The sequence below is a fragment of the Hemitrygon akajei genome, chromosome 11 (assembly GCF_048418815.1).
Source record: "Hemitrygon akajei chromosome 11, sHemAka1.3, whole genome shotgun sequence".
NCBI lineage: Eukaryota > Metazoa > Chordata > Chondrichthyes > Myliobatiformes > Dasyatidae > Hemitrygon > Hemitrygon akajei.
This window is the reverse complement of record NC_133134.1, coordinates 26588194-26608455: the sequence shown is the minus strand read 5'-3', so window position 1 is coordinate 26608455 and position 20262 is coordinate 26588194. Positions and strand designations below refer to the sequence as shown.

The 20262-nt window shown below is 44.2% G+C and overlaps 1 protein-coding gene across 3 annotated transcripts in view; it reads left to right on the top strand.

Annotated features, from left to right (window-relative positions):
- snx29 (sorting nexin 29) overlaps window positions 1-20262 on the top strand; it is a 542857-nt gene that overhangs the window by 6557 nt on the left and 516038 nt on the right. For all 3 annotated transcript variants that reach the window (XM_073060488.1, XM_073060489.1, XM_073060490.1), the window contains exon 2: window positions 17727-17788. In XM_073060488.1, the coding sequence (XP_072916589.1) occupies window positions 17727-17788 (62 nt within the window). The remainder of the gene's footprint in view (window positions 1-17726; window positions 17789-20262) is intronic.

Below are 20262 nucleotides of genomic sequence, written 5' to 3'. Positions count from 1 at the left end.
GAAAAGTTCAAGCACGTATTTGGGGCATTTCCTGGATGGTGAGGATTCTGTAAGATAGATGCTAGCTTCTTGTGGCACCTTCTTTTGACAGTGTCCTCAGTGGTGGGGAGGGTTGTGCCTTGGTGGAGCTGGCTGACTCTACAGCCCTCTGAAGTGTCTTCCGATCCTATGCATTGATAGCAAATGGTGATGCAACCAGTCAGAATGCTCTTCATCATACAGCTCCTCAGACTCCTAATGAAGGATAGCAACTGCATGCCTTCTTCGTAATTGCATCAATATGGTGAGCTCTGGATAGATCCTCTGAGATGTTGATGCCCAGGAACTTGAATCAGCTTACTCTTTCCACTGCTGACCCCACAATAGGGATCGGTACTTGAGGCTCCAGCTATTTGCAATATATATCAATGATTTGGGGAAACCAAATGCAATACATTAATTTTGAGAACAACATAAAGCATGGGGTTGCGAAAAGGGCACGAAGGATCTTCAAAGTGATTAGGCAGGTTAAGGGTGAGTAAATACATGATATGTGCTGTATAATGTGGAAAAGGATTAAGCTCTCCGAATGTGGCATGGTATCATGAAATTACCTTGAATGCACAACTTGGAAATCACTCATTCAGCCCAAATAAATTGTTGGTGTTATGCTTTATCAAAGCCTGCTCCCACTAAGGGCATCTCCTGCTCCTCATCATCTGATCTAACCAGGACATCTTTGTATTCTTTTACAGTAATCCCTCAGCTTTCTTAGAGATGCTTCCCAAAAACAACAGCAAATCCCAAAAGTTGCAACTTAATGTCTTAGGCTTGATGTGAAGGTTGATCTTCAACTTTCTTATAAGCTTAGTACAAATAATTGCTGTTATAAACTGACATTCTAGATGTATCTGATATTCCTGAAGCCTGATTCATTTGGCATTTAGTAAATGATGTATCAACTGCAAATAATGAAATAATTATTGAATGAATAAGACACACTTGGCAAGCATTTGGATCACAATTTTTTTCATTGTCTTTTACATAATAAAATGCAAACATACATCAATATACAGAATAACTTTCCTCCAGCATGTTGCTGACATTAAATTAATTAATATTCTGATTTCTAGAGTTCATCCATTGGAAAGTCGTACTACAGATGTTCTTAATGTCTTAATACGAAAATCAAATTTAATGTCTTTGAATAAGTTCACTCAACTCATTGTTATTGATCATTAACCAAGTCAATAAGAATCACAATATTACAACAAATAAAATATTTACAAAATATCTGCATTATCTGTACATTTCTCAAAAATCTGATAGTTGATTCATATATTCTTTTTGTGCACAGGATTATTTTGGCATAATATTTGCTTTTTTTCTATGTCATTTCCATCGGGGTCTCAGTACCCAGTTCTTGCCTTGGAATATGCTAGTCTTCAACGTTGACCATGGCCTGCAAGTTTTGAGCAGACCTGAGGGTGACTTTCACCAAGCAGACAATCTTCAAGCGCAGTTGATGCTTTTCTCACTTGGCTGTCTGGGACAGCCCATCGAGTTGAGAGTCCTGTGTTCCACCCCAGTTTATGATAACACTGCTGAAAAACCACTATCTTTTAAGACTTCAGTGAGTTGACTTTATTGAAATGGATGAATGACGGCAATGGTGCAAATGAAATTGTCTCTGGGCAGCATGTGGAGTCATTAGTGCCTGATTGTGCATGCAGGATCTGATTGAAGTGTCCATTTTGTTGTCATTTGGACAGTCTTCGTGTTTGTGGTAATGACTGACATCCTGCTTGAAGAGCTACCTGACAAGATTCACTATCTCCTTTTCCTACAGGACACAAGCATAGTGTTGTGGATCACTGCGTGATTGGTGTCAAGTTAGGAAAAGGGGAAGTATAATGAGATCTAAGTGTTCTTGTACATCAGTCACTGACAGTAAGCTTGCAGGTACAGCAGGCAGTGAAGAAAGCTAATAGCATGTTGGCCTTCATAACAAGGGAAGTTGAGTATAGGAGCAAAGAGGTCCTTCTGCAGTTGTACAGGGCCCTGGTGAGACCACACCTGGAGTATTGCGTGCAGTTTTGGTCTCCAAATTTGAGGAAGGACATTCTTGCTATTGAGGGAGTGCACTAGAGGTTACAAGGTTCACGAGGTTAATTCCCGGGATGGCGGGACTGTCATATGTTGAAAGATTGGAGCGACTGGGCTTGTATACACTGGAATTTAGAAGGACGAGAAGGGATCTGATTGAAACATATAAGATTATTAAGGGATTGGACACGCTAGAGGCAGGAAACATGTTGGGGGAGTCCAGAACCAGAGGCCACAGCTTAAGAATAAGGGATAGGCCATTTGGAACAGAGTTCAGGAAAAACTTTTTCACCTAGAGAGTTGTGGATCTATGGAATGCTCTGCCTCAGAAGGTAGTGGAGGCCAATTCTCTGGATGCTTTCAAGAAAGAGTTAGATAGAGCTCTTAAAGATAGTGGAGTCAAGGGATATGGGGAGAAGGCAGGAACGGGGTACTGATGGTGGATGATCAGCCATGATCTCATTGAATGGTGGTGCTGGCTCGAAGGGCCGAATGGCCCACTCCTGCACCTATTGTCCATTGACTTATAGTCAAAGATACAAACATTGTACAAACATTTTTTTTAATAGCTGATATTTTCCATGTAAGTGTAGTCAGATCTATTTTTTTGCAACACAGGAGATGACAAAATGCCAGCATTCAGTGAATCTTGGTGTTTATATACTTATAAAAGCTTTATATACTTATAAATATACCAGCAATTACAGTCAATGGCTCTGGTGGAACGTGCCATATTTACCAATGCTTCCAGTCAAACTGTGGCTGATCTCACAAATATGCCAAGTCACAGACAGTAGATTAGTGGATATTGATGACTTGGTGTATACAAGGATTGTGTGGAAACATCATTTATATGTCCAGAGAGGTGGAAGATGTCTCTAGTGACATAAGTATGTTATAGGTCACATTTGCCTAACTTAGAACAACTTTGAGAGCATGTAGTATTTGATGATGAGGTTTTCTTCTACAATCTGGAGGAAGTACCATTCCCACAATCCCACTCAGTTCTTGATGCGTCAGGTGAAGGAGACAAAAGATTTGTAGTGCTGTTGGGGAGTGTTTGAACAAACTCGGCAGAGAGATGTGAAAGGCGAGTAGAGCTAGAAGTTCAAAGCAGAATAAAACACAACTGTTTAAAGGGCAGAACAAACAAAGATTTCAAAATAGCTAAAATTAAATAAACTGGCTTTGCTTAGTAGCATTCATCATTAAGGACTCTCACCACATAAGTCATGGTCTTTTCTCATTACAATCATCAGGAAGGAGATAAGGAGCCTGCCCATACTCAGTGTTTTAGGAACAACTTCTTCTCCTCTGCCATTAGATTTCTGAGTGATCCATGGAACCACAAACAGTAATTCACTATTTCTCTTGTGCATTACTAATTTATTTCTATTGTAACTTGTTATGCCTGCACTGTACTGCTGCTACAAAACACCATATTTCACGATAATTCTGATTCTAGCATATATCTGAATAATGTGGTGTTGCCTTTGTTGAGACTTGCTCTAGCCTTCTAGGTTATTTTTGATTAGTTGCAGAGGTTTATCAATCAATGGACCTCTGATAAATCTGAGCGGAAGACAGGAATGTCGATCATACACATCCTGAATGCCTCCACGCCTTTTGGTGCACTGGGCGGCAACCTACCCATTTCTTTAGCATTTATCTGTTTCTTTATGAGGCCGAGTTGCTAGCTCAATGCTCAACCCATGGATAGAAAGTGTGCAAGGAGCCGACCAGATTCAGACTCGAGACCACTTGCTTCAAAGTCTGGTGCAGATGCCGCTACACCACCTGCTGGCTAAAATTATGACAATGTACATTAGTTATATTCATTTGCACATTCCCTCTGATCCCATTTTTTCAGCTCATCCTTGAGATATGGGCGTGCTATTCTGTTTAAGCTCTCCTCTTCATTCAAGCTGAATGATTATTGTTCACATTGGTTTCATGAGCATTAGCAGATAAGAAATCCAGCACCAGCCTTGAGTTGATGCGATTGATAACCTTGGATACTGTTTGGAGGAATGGATCACCAATATCTGATATATTCCCTTTCCACTTGTTCTTGCACGTGATGGTGATGACATCTGCTTATAGGGTTGTGATATGCTGCCAGCTAGAAACAGAATATGTCCAGTAGGTTCTGCATATATCACGGAGATGGTACATTACATCGAGATGGTTCATCGAGGGTAGATTATAGGACCAATACAAAATGACGCTGGAGATATTGTAATGAGAGATGCAGAGATGGCAGAGGAACTGAATACATATTTTGCATCAGTCTTCACAGTGTAAGATGTCTGCAGTATACTGGACATTCAAGAGTGTCAGGGAAGTGAAGTTTGGGCAGTGAAAATTACAGCTGAGAAGGTGTTCAGGAAGCTTAATAGTCTGAGGGTGGATAAATCTCCTGGACCTGATGGAATGCACCCTCAGGTTCTGAAGGAAGTAGCTGGAAAGATTGCGGACACATTAACGATGATCTTTCAAGAATCGATAGATTCTGGCATTGTACTAGATGACTGGAAAATTGCAAATGTTACTTCACTATTTAAGAAAGGTGGGAGGCAGCAAAAAGGAAACTATAGACCTGTTAGCTTGACATTAATGGTTGGGAAGTTGTTGGAATCAATTATTAGGGATGAGATTATGGAGTACCTGGAGGCACATAACAAGATAGGCCAAAGCCAACACAGTTTCCTGAAAGGAAAATCCTGCCTGACTAACCTACTGCAGTTCTTTGAGGAAATTACAAGCAGGGTAGACAAAGGAGATGCAGTAGATGTGGTGTACTTGAATTTTCAGAAGGCCTTTGACAAGGTGCCACACATAAGGCTGCTTAGCAAGATAAGAACCCATGGAATTGCAAGGAAGTTACTAGCATGGGTGGAACATTGGCTGGTCGGCAGAAAACAGAGTGTGAATAAAGGGACCCTATTCTGGCTGGCTGCCGGTTACCAGTGGAGTTCCACAGGGGTTGGTGTTGGGACCGCTGCTTTTTATGATGTATGTCTATGATTTGGACTATGGTATTAATGAATTTGTGGCTAAATTTGCCGATGATACAAAGATTGGTGAAGGAGTAGTGTTGAGGAAATAGAGAGCCTGCAGAGAGAATTAGTATAGTTTATGGGAATGGAGAGAGAACTGGCAACTGAAATACAATGTTGGAAAATGTATGGTCATGCACTTTGGTGGAAGAAATAAATGGGCAAACGTTAAAGGTGCATGCTGCAAGAGTGGCCCATAATTTTACATTTTATCACCACTGAAAAACTGCTTTGAAATTAAAATTGTCATTTTTGTATAATGAACTTATTGATCAGTAAAGTGGTTGATATTAGAAGTTAACTTTTACCTGAAAACTTTCTCTGCGATTGCGGAAGGTTGTATTATTTTTTTTTGAGTGGTTTTGAGAACAGCCTTGAAGTATTACTTCTGGTCTGCCTGATGTTCTCTCTACAAGGCAACTTGGAACAGTATGTGTTTCAGGAATCTGGCATCAGACAAGTCGACTAGGTGCCTGCCCATGGAATTGACCGAGTGTACTTAGGGCCTTAGTGCTGAGGATGTTGATCTGGAAAGGAATCTGATATTGTCAATAGATTTGATTTTTTTAAAAAACAATGTGCCAAATCTACGAGGGGCCTGTCACCATGAGGGACTGCCAGTTACTAATCTTCACTCCTGCTGTAGATTATACTAATGCTGATAGAAGATGGTGTTGGTTGGTGGAGTGGACTCAATGGGCTGAATGGCCTACTTCTATTCCTATATCTTATGGTCTTATGGTTTCCTCTACCTTTCTATGGCTTTCTGAATGCTTTTGAGAATGAAGAATATCGTGTTGTTTGCTTTGATTGTTTCTTTTGTGTGCATTGGGTAATCAGAGGGATTTGATGCTTTTCCAGTCTGCATCATCACTTCCAAATTCCTCTTTTTTTTTGGGTTACCAACACTCTGTTCAGCTTCCTCATCTCTTCCCCTTGGTGATGGTAACCCATTAAGAAGCAGTGAAGCGAGAAGAGTACTAGCATCACGTCAGTGGATCAGACCATGCCTCTGGGACTCAAAATGAAGTCTCTCCTTGCCCAGACTGACTACTGGCACAAAAGTGCTGCACAGCTTGGCATTTTTTTCTGGTTCAACTAGGGATCTCGGACTACCCACATAACTGCTGGCTGTGCTTGATCATCCAGCTACATAGAAGATGCAGTTGAAATCATCCTTCAAGAATAACTGGCCAGGACATTGTTGCTGCTGGAAGGGATTAACAGTTCTTCAAAATTGAGTGTTTCAACTTGATAAGTGACAGTAGAACATGTTCACACATGACATCTACTGTGAGAGTCAGCCACCAAAATTCTTTGGTAATGTTTTTCTATGATAGAATTTCCATGCTTAAGGAAAGGCAAATGTTATCTCTGGTTCTGTGGAACTGCCATCATTAGTGCTGCAGTAGTTCCTCTGGTGTGGTGAATTATGTGCCTGTAATGGTCTTGATATGGCAAGGTACCTTAAGGTTGCGTGTATTGATTATAATGGTGCTACACATTAACGGGTGCAGTTTTGAAATCTAGCAATTGTAAATATAAAGAAAAAAGTCATTACAACCGCTCAATGACTCAGTTCCAGAGTGCCCTTGGCATGGATACATTGGATGATGGCAGTTATTGATAAGTAGTGAGGAAAAGAGAGACTGTAGCGTATGGAGTTTGTCGAGTGATGATTTGAGTATCTGTCAGGTCAGGTGACAACTTTAACTCTTTCTGAGCTTTTAGTATGTGAGGTCTCAATGTCTATTAGAGATGTGATAGTTAGATATTTTTTACCCCAGAATTTGATCTTATTGCTTATCTGTAGACTTTAATGTAAGCCCAAGGAAAGTTGTGTGTCACAGACATTGTGAAATTAAGGGATAAGATAATGACAAGTGACCATTAAAATGTCTAAGTGGTTTATGAGTCTGCGTTAATGGAGACGTGTTGTTTGAATGAAATGGGAAGAAAAGAGACTGATACTGTGACATGAACAAAGATTTTGGCTGTCTGTTGATGACTCAGTGTTTGTGAAACTTCATTGTACATATACAACCCTGGGATTAATTTCCTTACAGGCATACTTAATAAATCCATTCCAGAATAATAACCATAATAGAATAAATGAAAGATCACACCAACTTTAGCATTCAGCCACTGTGTAAAAGACAACAAGCTGTACAAATACAAAAATGAATAATAATAATAATAAATAAATATCGAGAATATGAGATAAAGAGTCCTTGATAGTGAGTCCATAGTTTGTAGGAAGAGTTCAGTGATGGGGTGAGTAACGTTATCCCCTTTGGTTCAGGGTTGAGAGGTAATAATTGTTCCTGAACCTGGTGGTGTGTGTCCTCAAACTCCTGTACCACCTTCTGATTGGCAGCAGTGAGAAGAGAGCATGACCTGGGTGGTAGGAGTCCCTAATGATAGATGCTGCTTTCCCCTGACAGTGCTCTGTGTAGATGCTGTCAATGGTGGGGAGGGCTTTACTCATGATGGACTAGGCTGTATTCACTACTTTTGTAGGATTTTCCATTCATTGGCATTGGTGTCTCCTTGCCAGGCAGTCATGCAGTCAGTTAGTATACCCCCCAGCCACACCTATAGAAGTTTGTCAAGTTTTAGATGTCATGCCGAATCTTCGCAAACTCCTAAGGAAGTAGAGACTTTGCTGAGCTTTCTTCATAATTGCACTTATGTGCTGGCCAGGACAGGCCCTCCAAAATTATAACACGGAGGAATTTAAAGTTGTTGACCCTCTTTACCCCTAATCCTATGACGAGGATTGGCTCATGGACCTCTGGTTTCCTCCTCCTGAAGTTAATAATTGGCTCCTTGGTTTTGTTGACATTGACTAAGAGGTTGTTGTGGCACCAGTCAGCCAGATTGCAATCTCCTTCCTATATGCTGATTTGTCACCACCTTTGATTTGGCCTACAACAGTCGTGTTGTCAGCAAACTAGAATATGGCATTGGAGCTGTATTTAGCCATACAGTCACAAGTGTAACATGACTATAAAGCCGATGCTGCCTTGTAATGCACCTATGGTGATTGTGGAGGAGATGTTGTTGCCAATCTGAACTGATTGAAATCAACGCTCCAATTGCACAAGGAGGTACTGAGGCTAAGGTCTTGAAGCTTATTGATTAGTTTTGAGGGGCTGATGATATTGGATCCCGAGCTGTAGTCGATAAAGAACATCCTGATGTATGCATCTTTGTTGTCCAGATGTTCCTGGGTAGAGTGAAAAGCCAATAAAAGTTGTATAAATGCAATAGCCTTCCTAGACTTTATTAGAATTTCACCCAGACCGGGATTACAATCAGAGCTTGGGACCAAGGGGTGGTTTACAAGTCGGTCTTCCCCCAGCAACAATTGAATGGTGACTAGGAATTGTGAGGACAGAAATCTTTGCTATGTAGTATTTTGTGTGGTTTATTTGTGCTATCTATTTTATGAAAATAAACCAGGGTTAAGTGACTTTGTTGTTCTTGTATACTTCCTAACACATCTCCAGGACGCTCATAATCTGGTGGCCACTCATTTCAATTCTACTTCCCATTTCCATTTCAACATGTCAATCCATGGCCTCCTTTACTGTCACAATGAGGCTACACTAAGGTTGGAAGATTAACACCTTATTTTCCATCTGGGTAGACTCCAACCTGATGGCATGAACATTAATTTTTGAAACTTATGGTAATTCCCCCTCCCCCACTCTACCATTCCCATTTCCCTCTCTTACCTGATCTCCTTACCTACCCATCACCTCCCTCTGGTGCTGCTCTCCCTCCCCTTTCTTCAATGGTCTTCTGTCCTCTCTTATCAGATTCCCCCTTCTCCAGCCCTTTATCACTTTCACCAATCAACCTCTCAGCTCTTTACTTCACACCTCCTTCCTCCCAGTTTCACTTATCACCTACCACCTTGTACTTCTTCCTCCCCTCTAACCAGCTTCTTACATTGATTTCTCATCTTTTTTTTCCAGTCCTGAGAAGGGTCTTGGCCCAAAACATTGAATATTTACTCTTTTGCATAGATGTTGCCTGGCCTGCTGAGTTCCTCTAGCATTTTGTGTGTGTTCTTTAAATAATTGGGTTGTGGCGACCCACTTCCTAGCACACTCGAACCGGCTCACAATTAGCCAGCGTGCAGGCACAAAGGATAGGTCCGCAACAAAGGGAGAAAAGCCTGTGGGGGTTTGTGAGTACGTGTCTCTTGGAGCATCCGCGCCCGGGGAGGGCGGGATGAGGGAGGCTTTAAAGCAAGGCTGTGAAGTCTGAATAAAATTAACTTTGACTGCAGTTTACCGACTCCGTGCCATTATTTTAGCGCTGCGTGTAGCACACCGCTACAATTGGTGACCCCGACGGTCCAAACGATTTTTGGACCGGAGATGACCGACGCCACATCTGTTCATGCGGTTTCGTTGAAACTGCCAAGCTTCTGGACGCTACGACCTCACCTGTGGTTCCAGCAAGCAGAAGCCCAATTCCACGTTCGGCAGCTGACCTCAGAGGACACCCGTTACTACTACGTGGTGAGCTCCCTCGATCAGGACACAGCGGCCCAGGTTGCGGAGTTCGTACAGTCTCCCCCGGCGGACAGCAAGTACACGGAATTCAAAGCCCTGCTCCTAAGGACTTTCGGACTCTCACGCCGCGAGCGAGCTGCCCGTTTACTGCACCTGGATGGCTTGGGAGACAGGCCTCCATCAGCTTTAATGAATGAGATGTTGTCTCTGGCTGATGGACACACACCCTGCCTCATGTTTGAGCAGGCATTCCTAGAGCAGCTGCCCGAGGACATACGCCTGCTGCTGTCCGACGCGGATTTCAGCGACCCCCGGAAGGTGGCAGCCCGGGCGGACTTGCTGTGGAACGCCAAGAAGGTGAGTGGGACGTCCATCACCCGGCCACGCTCCCAGCAGTAAACCAGTCCAGGCCCGGCCGCAGAACCCACTAACCCCAGAGGCAGGGGTGGGGAGCCCAACGAACAATGGTGTTTCTACCACCAGCGGTGGGGCGCAGAAGCCCGCCGCTGTAGCCCGCCCTGCAAGTTCCCGGGAAACGCCAGGGCCAGCCGCCGCTGATGGCTACGGTGGCTGGCCTTCGGGATAGCCTCCTGTATGTGTAGGACCAGTGGTCGGGACGCCGTTTTTTGGTCGACACCGGTGCCGAGATCAGCGTCTTACCTCCGACGAGTTACGACACCGGGTCCCCCCCGAGGGCCGTGAACGGCAACACAGTAAGGACCTATGGCACCCGTCAGGTGCAGCTACAGTTTGGCTCCAGTCGGTTCACGTGGGACTTCACACTGGCCGCCATAGCCCAACCGCTTCTGGGTGCGGATTTTTTGCGGTCTCACAGCCTACTGGTCGACCTGCCCAGGAAGAGACTGGTCCACGCCGAGACCTTTCAGACGTTCTCCCTGGGTGCAGCCCAGTTGCCAGCCCCTCACCTCGGCTCCATCACGCTGTCCGACAACGACTTCACTAGGGCCCTGGCGGATTTCCCATCGGTTCTGGCACCGCAGTTCGTGGCAGCCATGCCCCGACACGGCGTACAACACCACATCCCGACCCAGGGACCACCCCTTCACGCCCGTGCTCGGCGGCTTCCCCTGGACAAGCTCCGACTGGCGAAGGAGGAGTTCAAGAGGATGGAGGAATTGGGGATCATCCGGCGGTCCGACAGCCCATGGGCCTCCCCCCTGCACGTGGTGCCCAAAGCGACAGGGGCCTGGAGACCATGCGGCGACTACCGCAGGCTGAACGAGGCTACCACACCGGACTGCTATCCTGTGCTGCACATTCAGGACTTTGCAGCAAACCTGCACGGCGCACGGATCTTCTCCAAGGTAGACCTTGTCCGTGGGTACCATCAAATCCCGATGCATCCAGACGACGTCCCCAAAACAGCTCTCATCACCCCGTTCGGCCTTTTCGAGTTCCTCTGCATGCCGTTCCGCCTGAAGAATGCTGCACAGACGTTCCAGCGGTTAATGGACGTGGTGGGATGCGACCTGGACTTCGCATTCATCTATTTGGACGACATCCTCATAGCCAGCAGCAGTCGTCAGGAGCATCTGTCCCACCTCCGTCAACTCTACGCCTGACTGAGTGAGTACGGTCTAACAATCAACCCGGCCAAATGCCAGTTCGGGCTCGACACCATTGACTTCCTGGGCCACAGGATTGCTGCAGATGGGGCAACCCCTCTGCCTGCTAAGGTAGATGCGGTCCGCCATTTCCCTCAACCCACCACGATCAAAGGCCTTCAGGAATTCGTAGGTATGGTCAATTTCTACCACCGCTTCCTCCCTTCAGCTGCCCGGATCATGCGTCCCCTGTTTGCCCTGCTGTCCGGTCCGGGCAAGGACATTACCTGGGACGAGGAGTCCGCCGCTGCTTTCATTCAAATGAAGGAAGCCTTGGCGAACGCTGCGATGCTAGTGCACCCCAGAATGGACGTCCCTACCGCCCTCACAGTGGACGCATCTAACACGGCAGTCGGTGGGGTACTGGAGCAGCTCATCGCGGGCCGCTGGCAACCCCTGGCGTTTTTCAGCAAACACCTGTGGCCACCCGAGCTCAAATACAGTGCTTTGGACTGGGAACTGTCGGCGCTATACCTGGCAATCCGGCATTTCAGGTACTTCTTAGAAGGTAGGCCCTGCACCGCGTTCACGGACCACAAACCGCTTACCTTTACGTTCTCGAAGGTGTCCGATCCCTGGTCGTCCCGCCAGCAGCGCCATCTGTCCTACATCTCTGAATACACGACGGACGTCCGGCACCTCTCGGGTAAGGACAAAGTCGTGGCGGATGCGCTCTCTCGCCCTAACATTCACGCCCTTTCCCAAGGGGTAGACTTTGAGGCGCTGGCAGAGGCACAGCAGGCAGATGAGGAGATCCTGAGTTACAGAACCGCAGTCTCCGGTTTGCAGCTCCAGGACCTCCCCGTAGGCCCAGGTGAGAAGACCCTACTCTGTGACGTCGCCACCGGCCAGCCCCGTCCCGTTGTCCCGGCACCTTGGCGACGACGTGTTTTCGACTCCATTCATAACTTGGTGCACCTCTCCATCCGGACAACTGTCCAGATGGTCTCCAACAGGTTTGTTTGGCACGGACTCCGCAAGCAGGTCAGTGTATCGGCCAGAACGTGCATGCACTGCCAGGCGGCCAAGGTGCAGCGGCACACCAAAGCTCTGCTGCAGCAGTTCCACCCCACCCACCGGCGTTTCGACCACATTCATGTGGATATCGTGGGCCCCCTGCCAGTGTCGCGTGGAGCGCGGCACCTCCTGACTATCGTGGACCGGTTCACAAGATGGCCAGAGGCGGTCCCGCTCACCGACACCACCTCCGAATCTTGCGCCCGGGCACTGATCGCCACCTGGGTGTCCCGCTTTGGTGTACTGGCCCACATTACCTCCGACAGAGGCGCCCAGTTCACCTCCAGCCTGTGGTCTGCTATGGCCAGCCTTTTGGGGACACAGCTGCACCACACCACTGCCTACCACCCACAGTCGAACGGACTAGTGGAGCGTTTCCACCGTCACCTAAAGTCGGCTGTCATGGCCCGACTGCGAGGAGCTAACTGGGTGGATGAGCTTCCCTGGGTCCTACTCGGCATCCGCACGGCGCCCAAAGACGATCTGCATGCCTCGTCGGCCGAGTTGGTGTACAGCGCACCCCTGGTCGTCCCCAGGCAGTTCATACCAGCCCCAAGGGGGCAAGAGGAAGAACCCGCAGCGTTCCTGGGCAGACTACGCGAGAGGCTCGGTAACCTGGCCCCCAAACCCACTTTGCAGCATGGGCAGAACCCGACCTGCGTACCCAAAGACCTGCAGAACTGTAAGTTTGTGTTTGTACGACGGGGCGGGCATCGGCCACTGCTGCAACGGCCCTACGAGGGGCCGTTTACGGTGCTCAGGAACAACGGGTCCACGTTCGTGCTGGACATTGGGGGGAGAGAGGAGGTTTTCACGGTGGACTGACTCAGACCGGCCCATGTGGACCTGGCGCAACCGGTCGAGTTTCCGGCACCGCGGCGCAGAGGCCGACCTCCCAAACAGGGTCCGGCTCAGACTGTGGACATTGGGGGGGTGTATCGCCGGTTCTGGGGGGGGGGGGGGGCTATGTGGCGACCCACTTCCTAGCACACTCGAACCGGCTCACAATTAGCCAGCGTGCAGGCACAAAGGCCAGGTCCGCAACAAAGGGAGAAAAGCCTGCGGGGGTTTGTGAGTACGTGTCTCTTGGAGCATCCGCGCCCGGGGAGGGCGGGATGAGGGAGGCTTTAAAGCAAGGCTATGAAGTCCGAATAAAATTAACTTTGACTGCAGTTTACCGACTCCGTGCCGTTATTTTAGCGCTGCGTGTAGCACACCGCTACAGGGTCCGATCAACTTAGCCTGCTGCAGGGAGGAGCATGAGGATAGGTTGGAAGAGGGGTACAAAGTAGGGAGAGACCTGCTTGGTTTTAAGTCTAATGTCCTTTTTCCTTCTTATCTTTCCTTCACATCTCTGCTGTATAGGAGTCTGCTTTATGTTGGCCATAGATTTGGTGCACCCTTGGTTGCCCCTGGTTTCCAGCACATTCACTATTCATTGCCATTGACAGGTGCAATGTATATTCATTATTGTCTGCTCTTGGCTTTACATTAGTGCCGCTTTTGCTGTCCGAGATTCTGAACATGTTTTTTTATTGCTTTTAATTTCCATGTATCATCTCAGGAATGTCAGCATATCAGGAAAAGGGCACATGTCATGTTCTGTTATAGGGAGGTGAAGAGAAACTATTCAGAGGATCAATAAATAAGCTCCCTTTCCTTTTTCTGCTTTGAATATCCTGATCAGCTAAAGGTACCTCTTCAGTTTCCTGAAGGTTATGTCGAAGTATTCATTCTTGCAAGTTAAAGATTTTCTTCAGCAAGATCTGATATACCACAGTACTTTATTCCTGTGACACATTTACTTTGAAGGACTTCATGTACTGTCTGACTCCTCACTCTGTGCCCAAATGTTCTTGTTTTAAGAACATGCTTAGTGTGTAAATCAAGCAAAAAGTATAGAATTTTTTTATATTTCAAAGAAACAAAATGTGATACAATTTATATTGTTCATGTCATTTGGTCAATCTTTTCACTAATGTTTAATTTTTAGAATCATAAAACCATTGCCTGTCATGTCACGCCCTGGGTGTACACACTTTCATTGTTTGAGGGCCTTCCCCACCTATCTGTTGGGCCCCATGGTAGCTTTGGAGCTTGGGGCTCAATTCTGTTACTGTCTGTAAGGAGTTTGTATGTCCTTCCCGTGTGCATGTGGATTTCCTCTGGGAGCTCCAGTTTCCTTCCATGGTCCAAAGACATGCCAGTTAATCGGTCATTGTAAATTGTTCTGTGATTAGGTTATGGCTGACTAAGTGGGTTGCTGGGTGGTGTGGCATGTTGGGCTGGAAGTGGCGGTTCCGTGCTGTGCTTTATCTCTAACTAAATAATCAATAAACTAATCAATAAGGTTAAAGAGGAGGAAACCGGAGGTCCATGAGCCAGTCCTCATTGAGTGTTCAGAGGTGGAGAGGGTCAGCAACTTTAAATTCCACAGTGTCATCATTTCAGAGGACATGTCCTGGGCCCGGCACATAAGTGTAATTATGAAGAAAGCACGACAGCACATCTACTTCCTTAGGAGTTTGTGAAGATTCGTCATGTCATCTAAAACTTTGATAAACTTCTATAGATGTGTGGTGGAGAGTGGACTGACTGGCTCAATCCTTCAGGGATAAAGTCCTCCCCACCACTGAGCATATCTACACCCAGTATTGTCAGAAGAAAGCAACATCCATCATAAGGACCCCCACCATCCAGGTTATGGTCTCTTCTTGCTGCTGCCATAGAAAGAAGGGACAAGAGTCACAGGTCTCACACCACCAGGTTCAGCAGGTTCAGGAACAATTATTACCTTTCAACCATCAAGCTCTTGAACCAGAGGCAATAACTTCAATTGCCCCATTACTGAACCATTACATTCCCTCAATTTGTGGACTCACTTTCAAGGGCTCTTCATCTCATGTTTTTGATATTTAATGCTTATTTATTTATTATTATTATTATTTTTGTTTTGTATTTGTTGTCTCTTGCATACTGGTTGTCCACCCTGTTGGGTGCGATCTTTCATTCATTCTATTATGGTTATTGGATTTATTGAGGATGCCTGCAAGAAAACAGATCTCAGGATTGTAAATGGTGATGTATCTGTACTTTCATATTAAATTTGTTTTGAACTTTGATTTTTGAATAAAATAAATAGATAAAAACTCAACCTCTCTATGTCTGGTGGTGGTGTGGTCCTTTCCTATAGAACCTTTGCATTGGCAAAAGCTATAACTTGTTTATGTTTTTTGTTTGTCACCAAAAATGACAATTCACAATACAAGAATAAATTGTACAAACCCTTTTCATTCCTGGACAATGCACCCAAAAGTGTTAATCTTTTCCAGGCTGATAGATAGCACAGTTGCCACTCCTGTAGTAGAATATTTGGGACCTTTTTAACCTGACATTGCCCCTCCCTGTCCTTCTATGGAAGATCCCTTGGCAGAGATCCTCCCCCCCCCCCCCCCCCCCCACCTCCACCAAGCCCTTGTGTTGATTGTATCAAGCTTCAGTGTATCCTTCAGCACACACTCCTATAATCTGTAATGGGGCAGCATTCCTCTACAGACATCTCGACGTGCTGGGAGATTAACAAGTTTTGGGCAGACCAAAGGGCGTCTTTTACTGAGTTGATGCTGTTCCAGCAATACTTGATTTCTGTCTCTGTTTGTGTCTTTGGGAACAGCTCATAGATCTGAGTCCAAAAACTATAACTTTTATATCAATATAAACTTTATTCATAATTTATTTACAATTCTTGCATTCATAGACAATGCATTAAGTAGTGTTCTATTACATTTCTTAAAGCTAGTAGCACAGTTGCCCCTTTGGTGGTACTTCTACAATAATTGAGGGTCTACTTTACCTTCTGGAGCCACCAAATGTAGTGTGAGATGGCTCAGGTGTCTTTCTTACCTTTGACTACTGCTACATTCCTTCAAACCGGTTGTAGCGAGGAACTTTAACTATTCTGATGTACCTTGAGCTCTTTTTTGAAAGAATGTTGAAGCACTCGTAAAGTGACACCAGTTAATCAGAAGATATACATGTCACTGCATGATTTAAATCAGGGGTTGAAGGCTATGATTGGCTAGAGATTGCTTGGGGTACTGTGTTGACAGCATGTATGGAAGCTAGGATGAGGTTGGGCTAGGAAAGATTTTGGAATGAAGAACAGTTTCCAAGCATCTAGATCAGATATTGACAATGGGGGTTGGGCTGGCAAGTTTCAGGTGTAACCAGGGTATGAACTGGCTCCCAGCAGTTAGCAGATGGAGTTGGGTGGAAGAATGATTTATGGTCAGGGTTAATCCAGGAATTGATGGGTCTGAGATGGTTGACAGCAGATCAGTTATTGAAGAACATTGTCAACAGCAGATCAATGGCCAGATGGTTTTAATGTTGCTGCAATTTCCTCTATGAATTTGAGATTTTGGTGCACCGACAATTCTGAAGTCAGATTAAGGTCTTTCTGTAATGTATAGCTAAATTAAGTTTCAATTTTTTTTTCTTTGAAACTAGATTGTTTATTGAACAAAAATGGTGTGCTGTAAAACTAGTTTCTCAGCAATAGTATTTATGGTGGTATCCTGGTTGAACACAATAGTTACTGAACTTATTGACCTTGTTTTTTTATATAGCAGAATACAATACTGAGGTTCATTTCCCTTTTGTTTGTATTCTTTACTAATTCTCAAGAATTTTATTCTTCTGTTTTTCACTTGTGAAATAGTTTGTCACTGTGGATCTATTACTTAGAAAATTAATTCCAGTAAGCACCTTTTATTTATAAGAACCTGTTAATGATGGGGAAGATAATAAAATGAAGTTTGTTGCTTCTTATTTCTGCACAATATGAAATACCTGAAAATTCCAACTTCAGTGAGTACTCATGATTTTAGTCAGTTTATGATAGCTCTTGCCATTATGGGAATTTTTCTTTCTTCAACTGGCTGACTGTTCTGACAAAAATAACTTCTGGTGTGAAATGTCAGTGTGAGTTTCAAATTTTTACTTTCCTATTCTCAATGTGCAGAATTTAATCTTTTGTGTATTGAAAGTAAATTCTTGATAAAATAGGATGCCACTAAAAACGTCTATGCCATCTGTTGTTTGCATACCTGAATAATAGAGACTATGATCCATAGCAGCCTAACGCCATACGGTACAATCCCATAAGAACAATGGGATGTATGATCACTTAGTGTTTATGTTGTTGATGCTGAATGAGGGAGAGATTATCTGGATGCAGAAGGGCACTTGTCTGTCATCTGTATTGATGGGCCATTAATACCCCTTTTAACAGCTAAGATGGTCATTTAAGTGGTGCCTAGCAGTTTATTCTGTAATTGCATTTTGAGTCAGATTTATAATCTGAATATATTGTACATATAATCGAATTTTGAATGTTTAATCTCTTTCAGTGTCCCAGCAAAATGAGAAGAGGCAATCCTTGCTTGAAAGGCTTCTTGATGCTGTTAAGCAGGTAAAGAACATTAACTTTATAAATAAGGTATAACTTATAGTATCATTTGCATGGGGAATTAAAGCTGAACTTCAAGTCAAGTCACTTTTTATTGTCATTTCGACCATAACTGCTGGTACAGTACACAGTAAAACAATGTTTTTCAAGACCATGGTGTTACATGAAACAGTACAAAAACTAGACTGAACTACGGGAAAAACAACACAGAAAAAAACTACACTGGACTACAGACTTACCCAGGACTGCATAAAATGCACAAAACAGTGCAGGCATTACAATAAATAATATACAAGACAATAGGGCAAGGTGTCAGTCCAGGCTCTGGGTATTGAGGAGTCTGATGGCTTGGGGGAAGAAACTGTTACATTGTCTGGTCATGAGAGCCTGAATGCTTCGGTGCCTTTTCCCAGACGGCAGGAGGGAGAAGAGCTTGTATGAAGGGTGTGTGGGGTCCTTCATAATGCTGTTTGCTTTGCGGATGCAAACAGTGTAACTCTCCACTCAGGAGAAGGATATCCATTATGCTTAATATATTAATTTGCTCTATGAAAATACAGTACATTTTTAGATGGTGCACAGTACATACATGGTGTGTTTGTTTGTTTGTCTGTCTGTGTATGTTTAATCTACAAAAGGACCACAGTTACTTGTCCTTTACCAGCTGTCTATACCAAATCTCTCCTTACTGGCCTGACATCTTCCATCCTTCACCAGTCATTAATTCCTCTGTTGACTGGATTCAGCTTCTCCAGTATCTTAGATATGAACATAAGAAGTAGGAGCATGAGTCGCCCAAATGGCCCATCAATCCTCTGCCGTCTAATAAGATTATGGCTGATTTGGCTAAGAACTCAGCTCTACCTACCTGCCTTTTCCCCTTAACCGTTAATTCCTCTGTGTACAAAAATCTATCTGCCTGTGTCTTAAATATAGTGGATTCTGGTTAATTGGGACACGTTGGGACCAATTACATGGAAATAGTTAAAAGGTTTAACAAAGACAAGCTGTCATTTAACTGAGAAACAAATTATGTATTTAACTGAAATACAGAACAAATTAGAATACTACCAGTGCTACTACAGTATGATAAAACTGTATTAGTTCCTAATAGTTATGGACAGAAGAATTAATTTGGCAGGTACTCTGCCATTTTCTTTTCATTGATTATAAGTGATCAAAATCAAAGCAGACACCTAGTGCAGATAATGGATTGCCTTCATTGCTTTCCTGCATAAAATCAAAATAGAAAAAGCATTATCAAAAATCATTGGTTTTTGAATCTGAGTCCATCTGCTCAAATGGATAACAACCAAAGCACATGCAACTGACGCTATTTGAAAACTGTTTGCTCCATACTGCTTACGGCCACATAAGTGCACGTGACTGATGTTAGTTAGAAATTGTTCAGCAACAGTTTTCTGTCCCATTTAAGCACCATAGTGTCCCAAACTAGCAAAGGGAATCCAGACTATTTCCCCAATATTTTTGTTCTTCAAGAATTGCCCCAAATAAGTGGCTACCCAGATTAACTGGAATACCATGTACAGTCGGCTCTCCTTATCCGCGGGGGATTGGTTCCAGGACCCCTACCCCACCCGTGGATACCAAAAACGTGGATGCTCAAGTCCCTTATATGAAGTGGCGTAGTATTTGCATATAACCTACGCACATCCTCCCCTGTACTTTAAATCATCTCTAGATTACTTATAATATCTAATACAATGTAAATAGTTGTTATATGGTATTGTTTAGGGAATAATGACAAGAAAAAAAGGTCTGTACATGTTCAGTACAGACACAACCATCATAGCTCTTCTGGGAATGCTGATGTTGCCTCGGCATCAGCTGATCCCGATTCTCCCATGATCTTTTAAGTTCTTGAAGCTGTAGCACTTTACATAGCTAGCCAGCCATCCCTTACTAGCCTTAAACTCCTTCCTCTCGTTCACAACACAAGTAGCGAACGAGCAAGATGAACAATGCTTAACTTCCGGGTTTTCCTGATCTGCAGATGGTTGAATCCATGCATGCAGAACCCGTGGATAAGGAGGGCTGACTGTATTATTTTTGAGGTAATCATTACTGCTTCATTGGTAGAGAATTGAACTGATTTTCTCCTGTCTGGAAATCTCTTATCTCTGTCCTAAATCTATTCCCTGAATCTTTAGGCTATGTTCCCTTGTTCTAGTCTTACTTGCATTTTAAAATTGACAATTTATAAATAATAGACTTCATGATTTATTCCTTCATTATCTTCAGAAATGTGAGCAAATACAACAGACTGAATCTGATCTTTTGAGTATTCCTTTTCCTTTACTTGACTAATTGTAGGTCTGTCTACAGTCATCTGCAACCAGCCAACACTTAGGAATTGTTTTCCTAATCTCTCCTTGAAGGTACTCCTTTGACCTATCACTTTGATCAAGCATTTGAATATCTTCCCAAATAATTACTACTTTAGTTTTTTGCTTGCA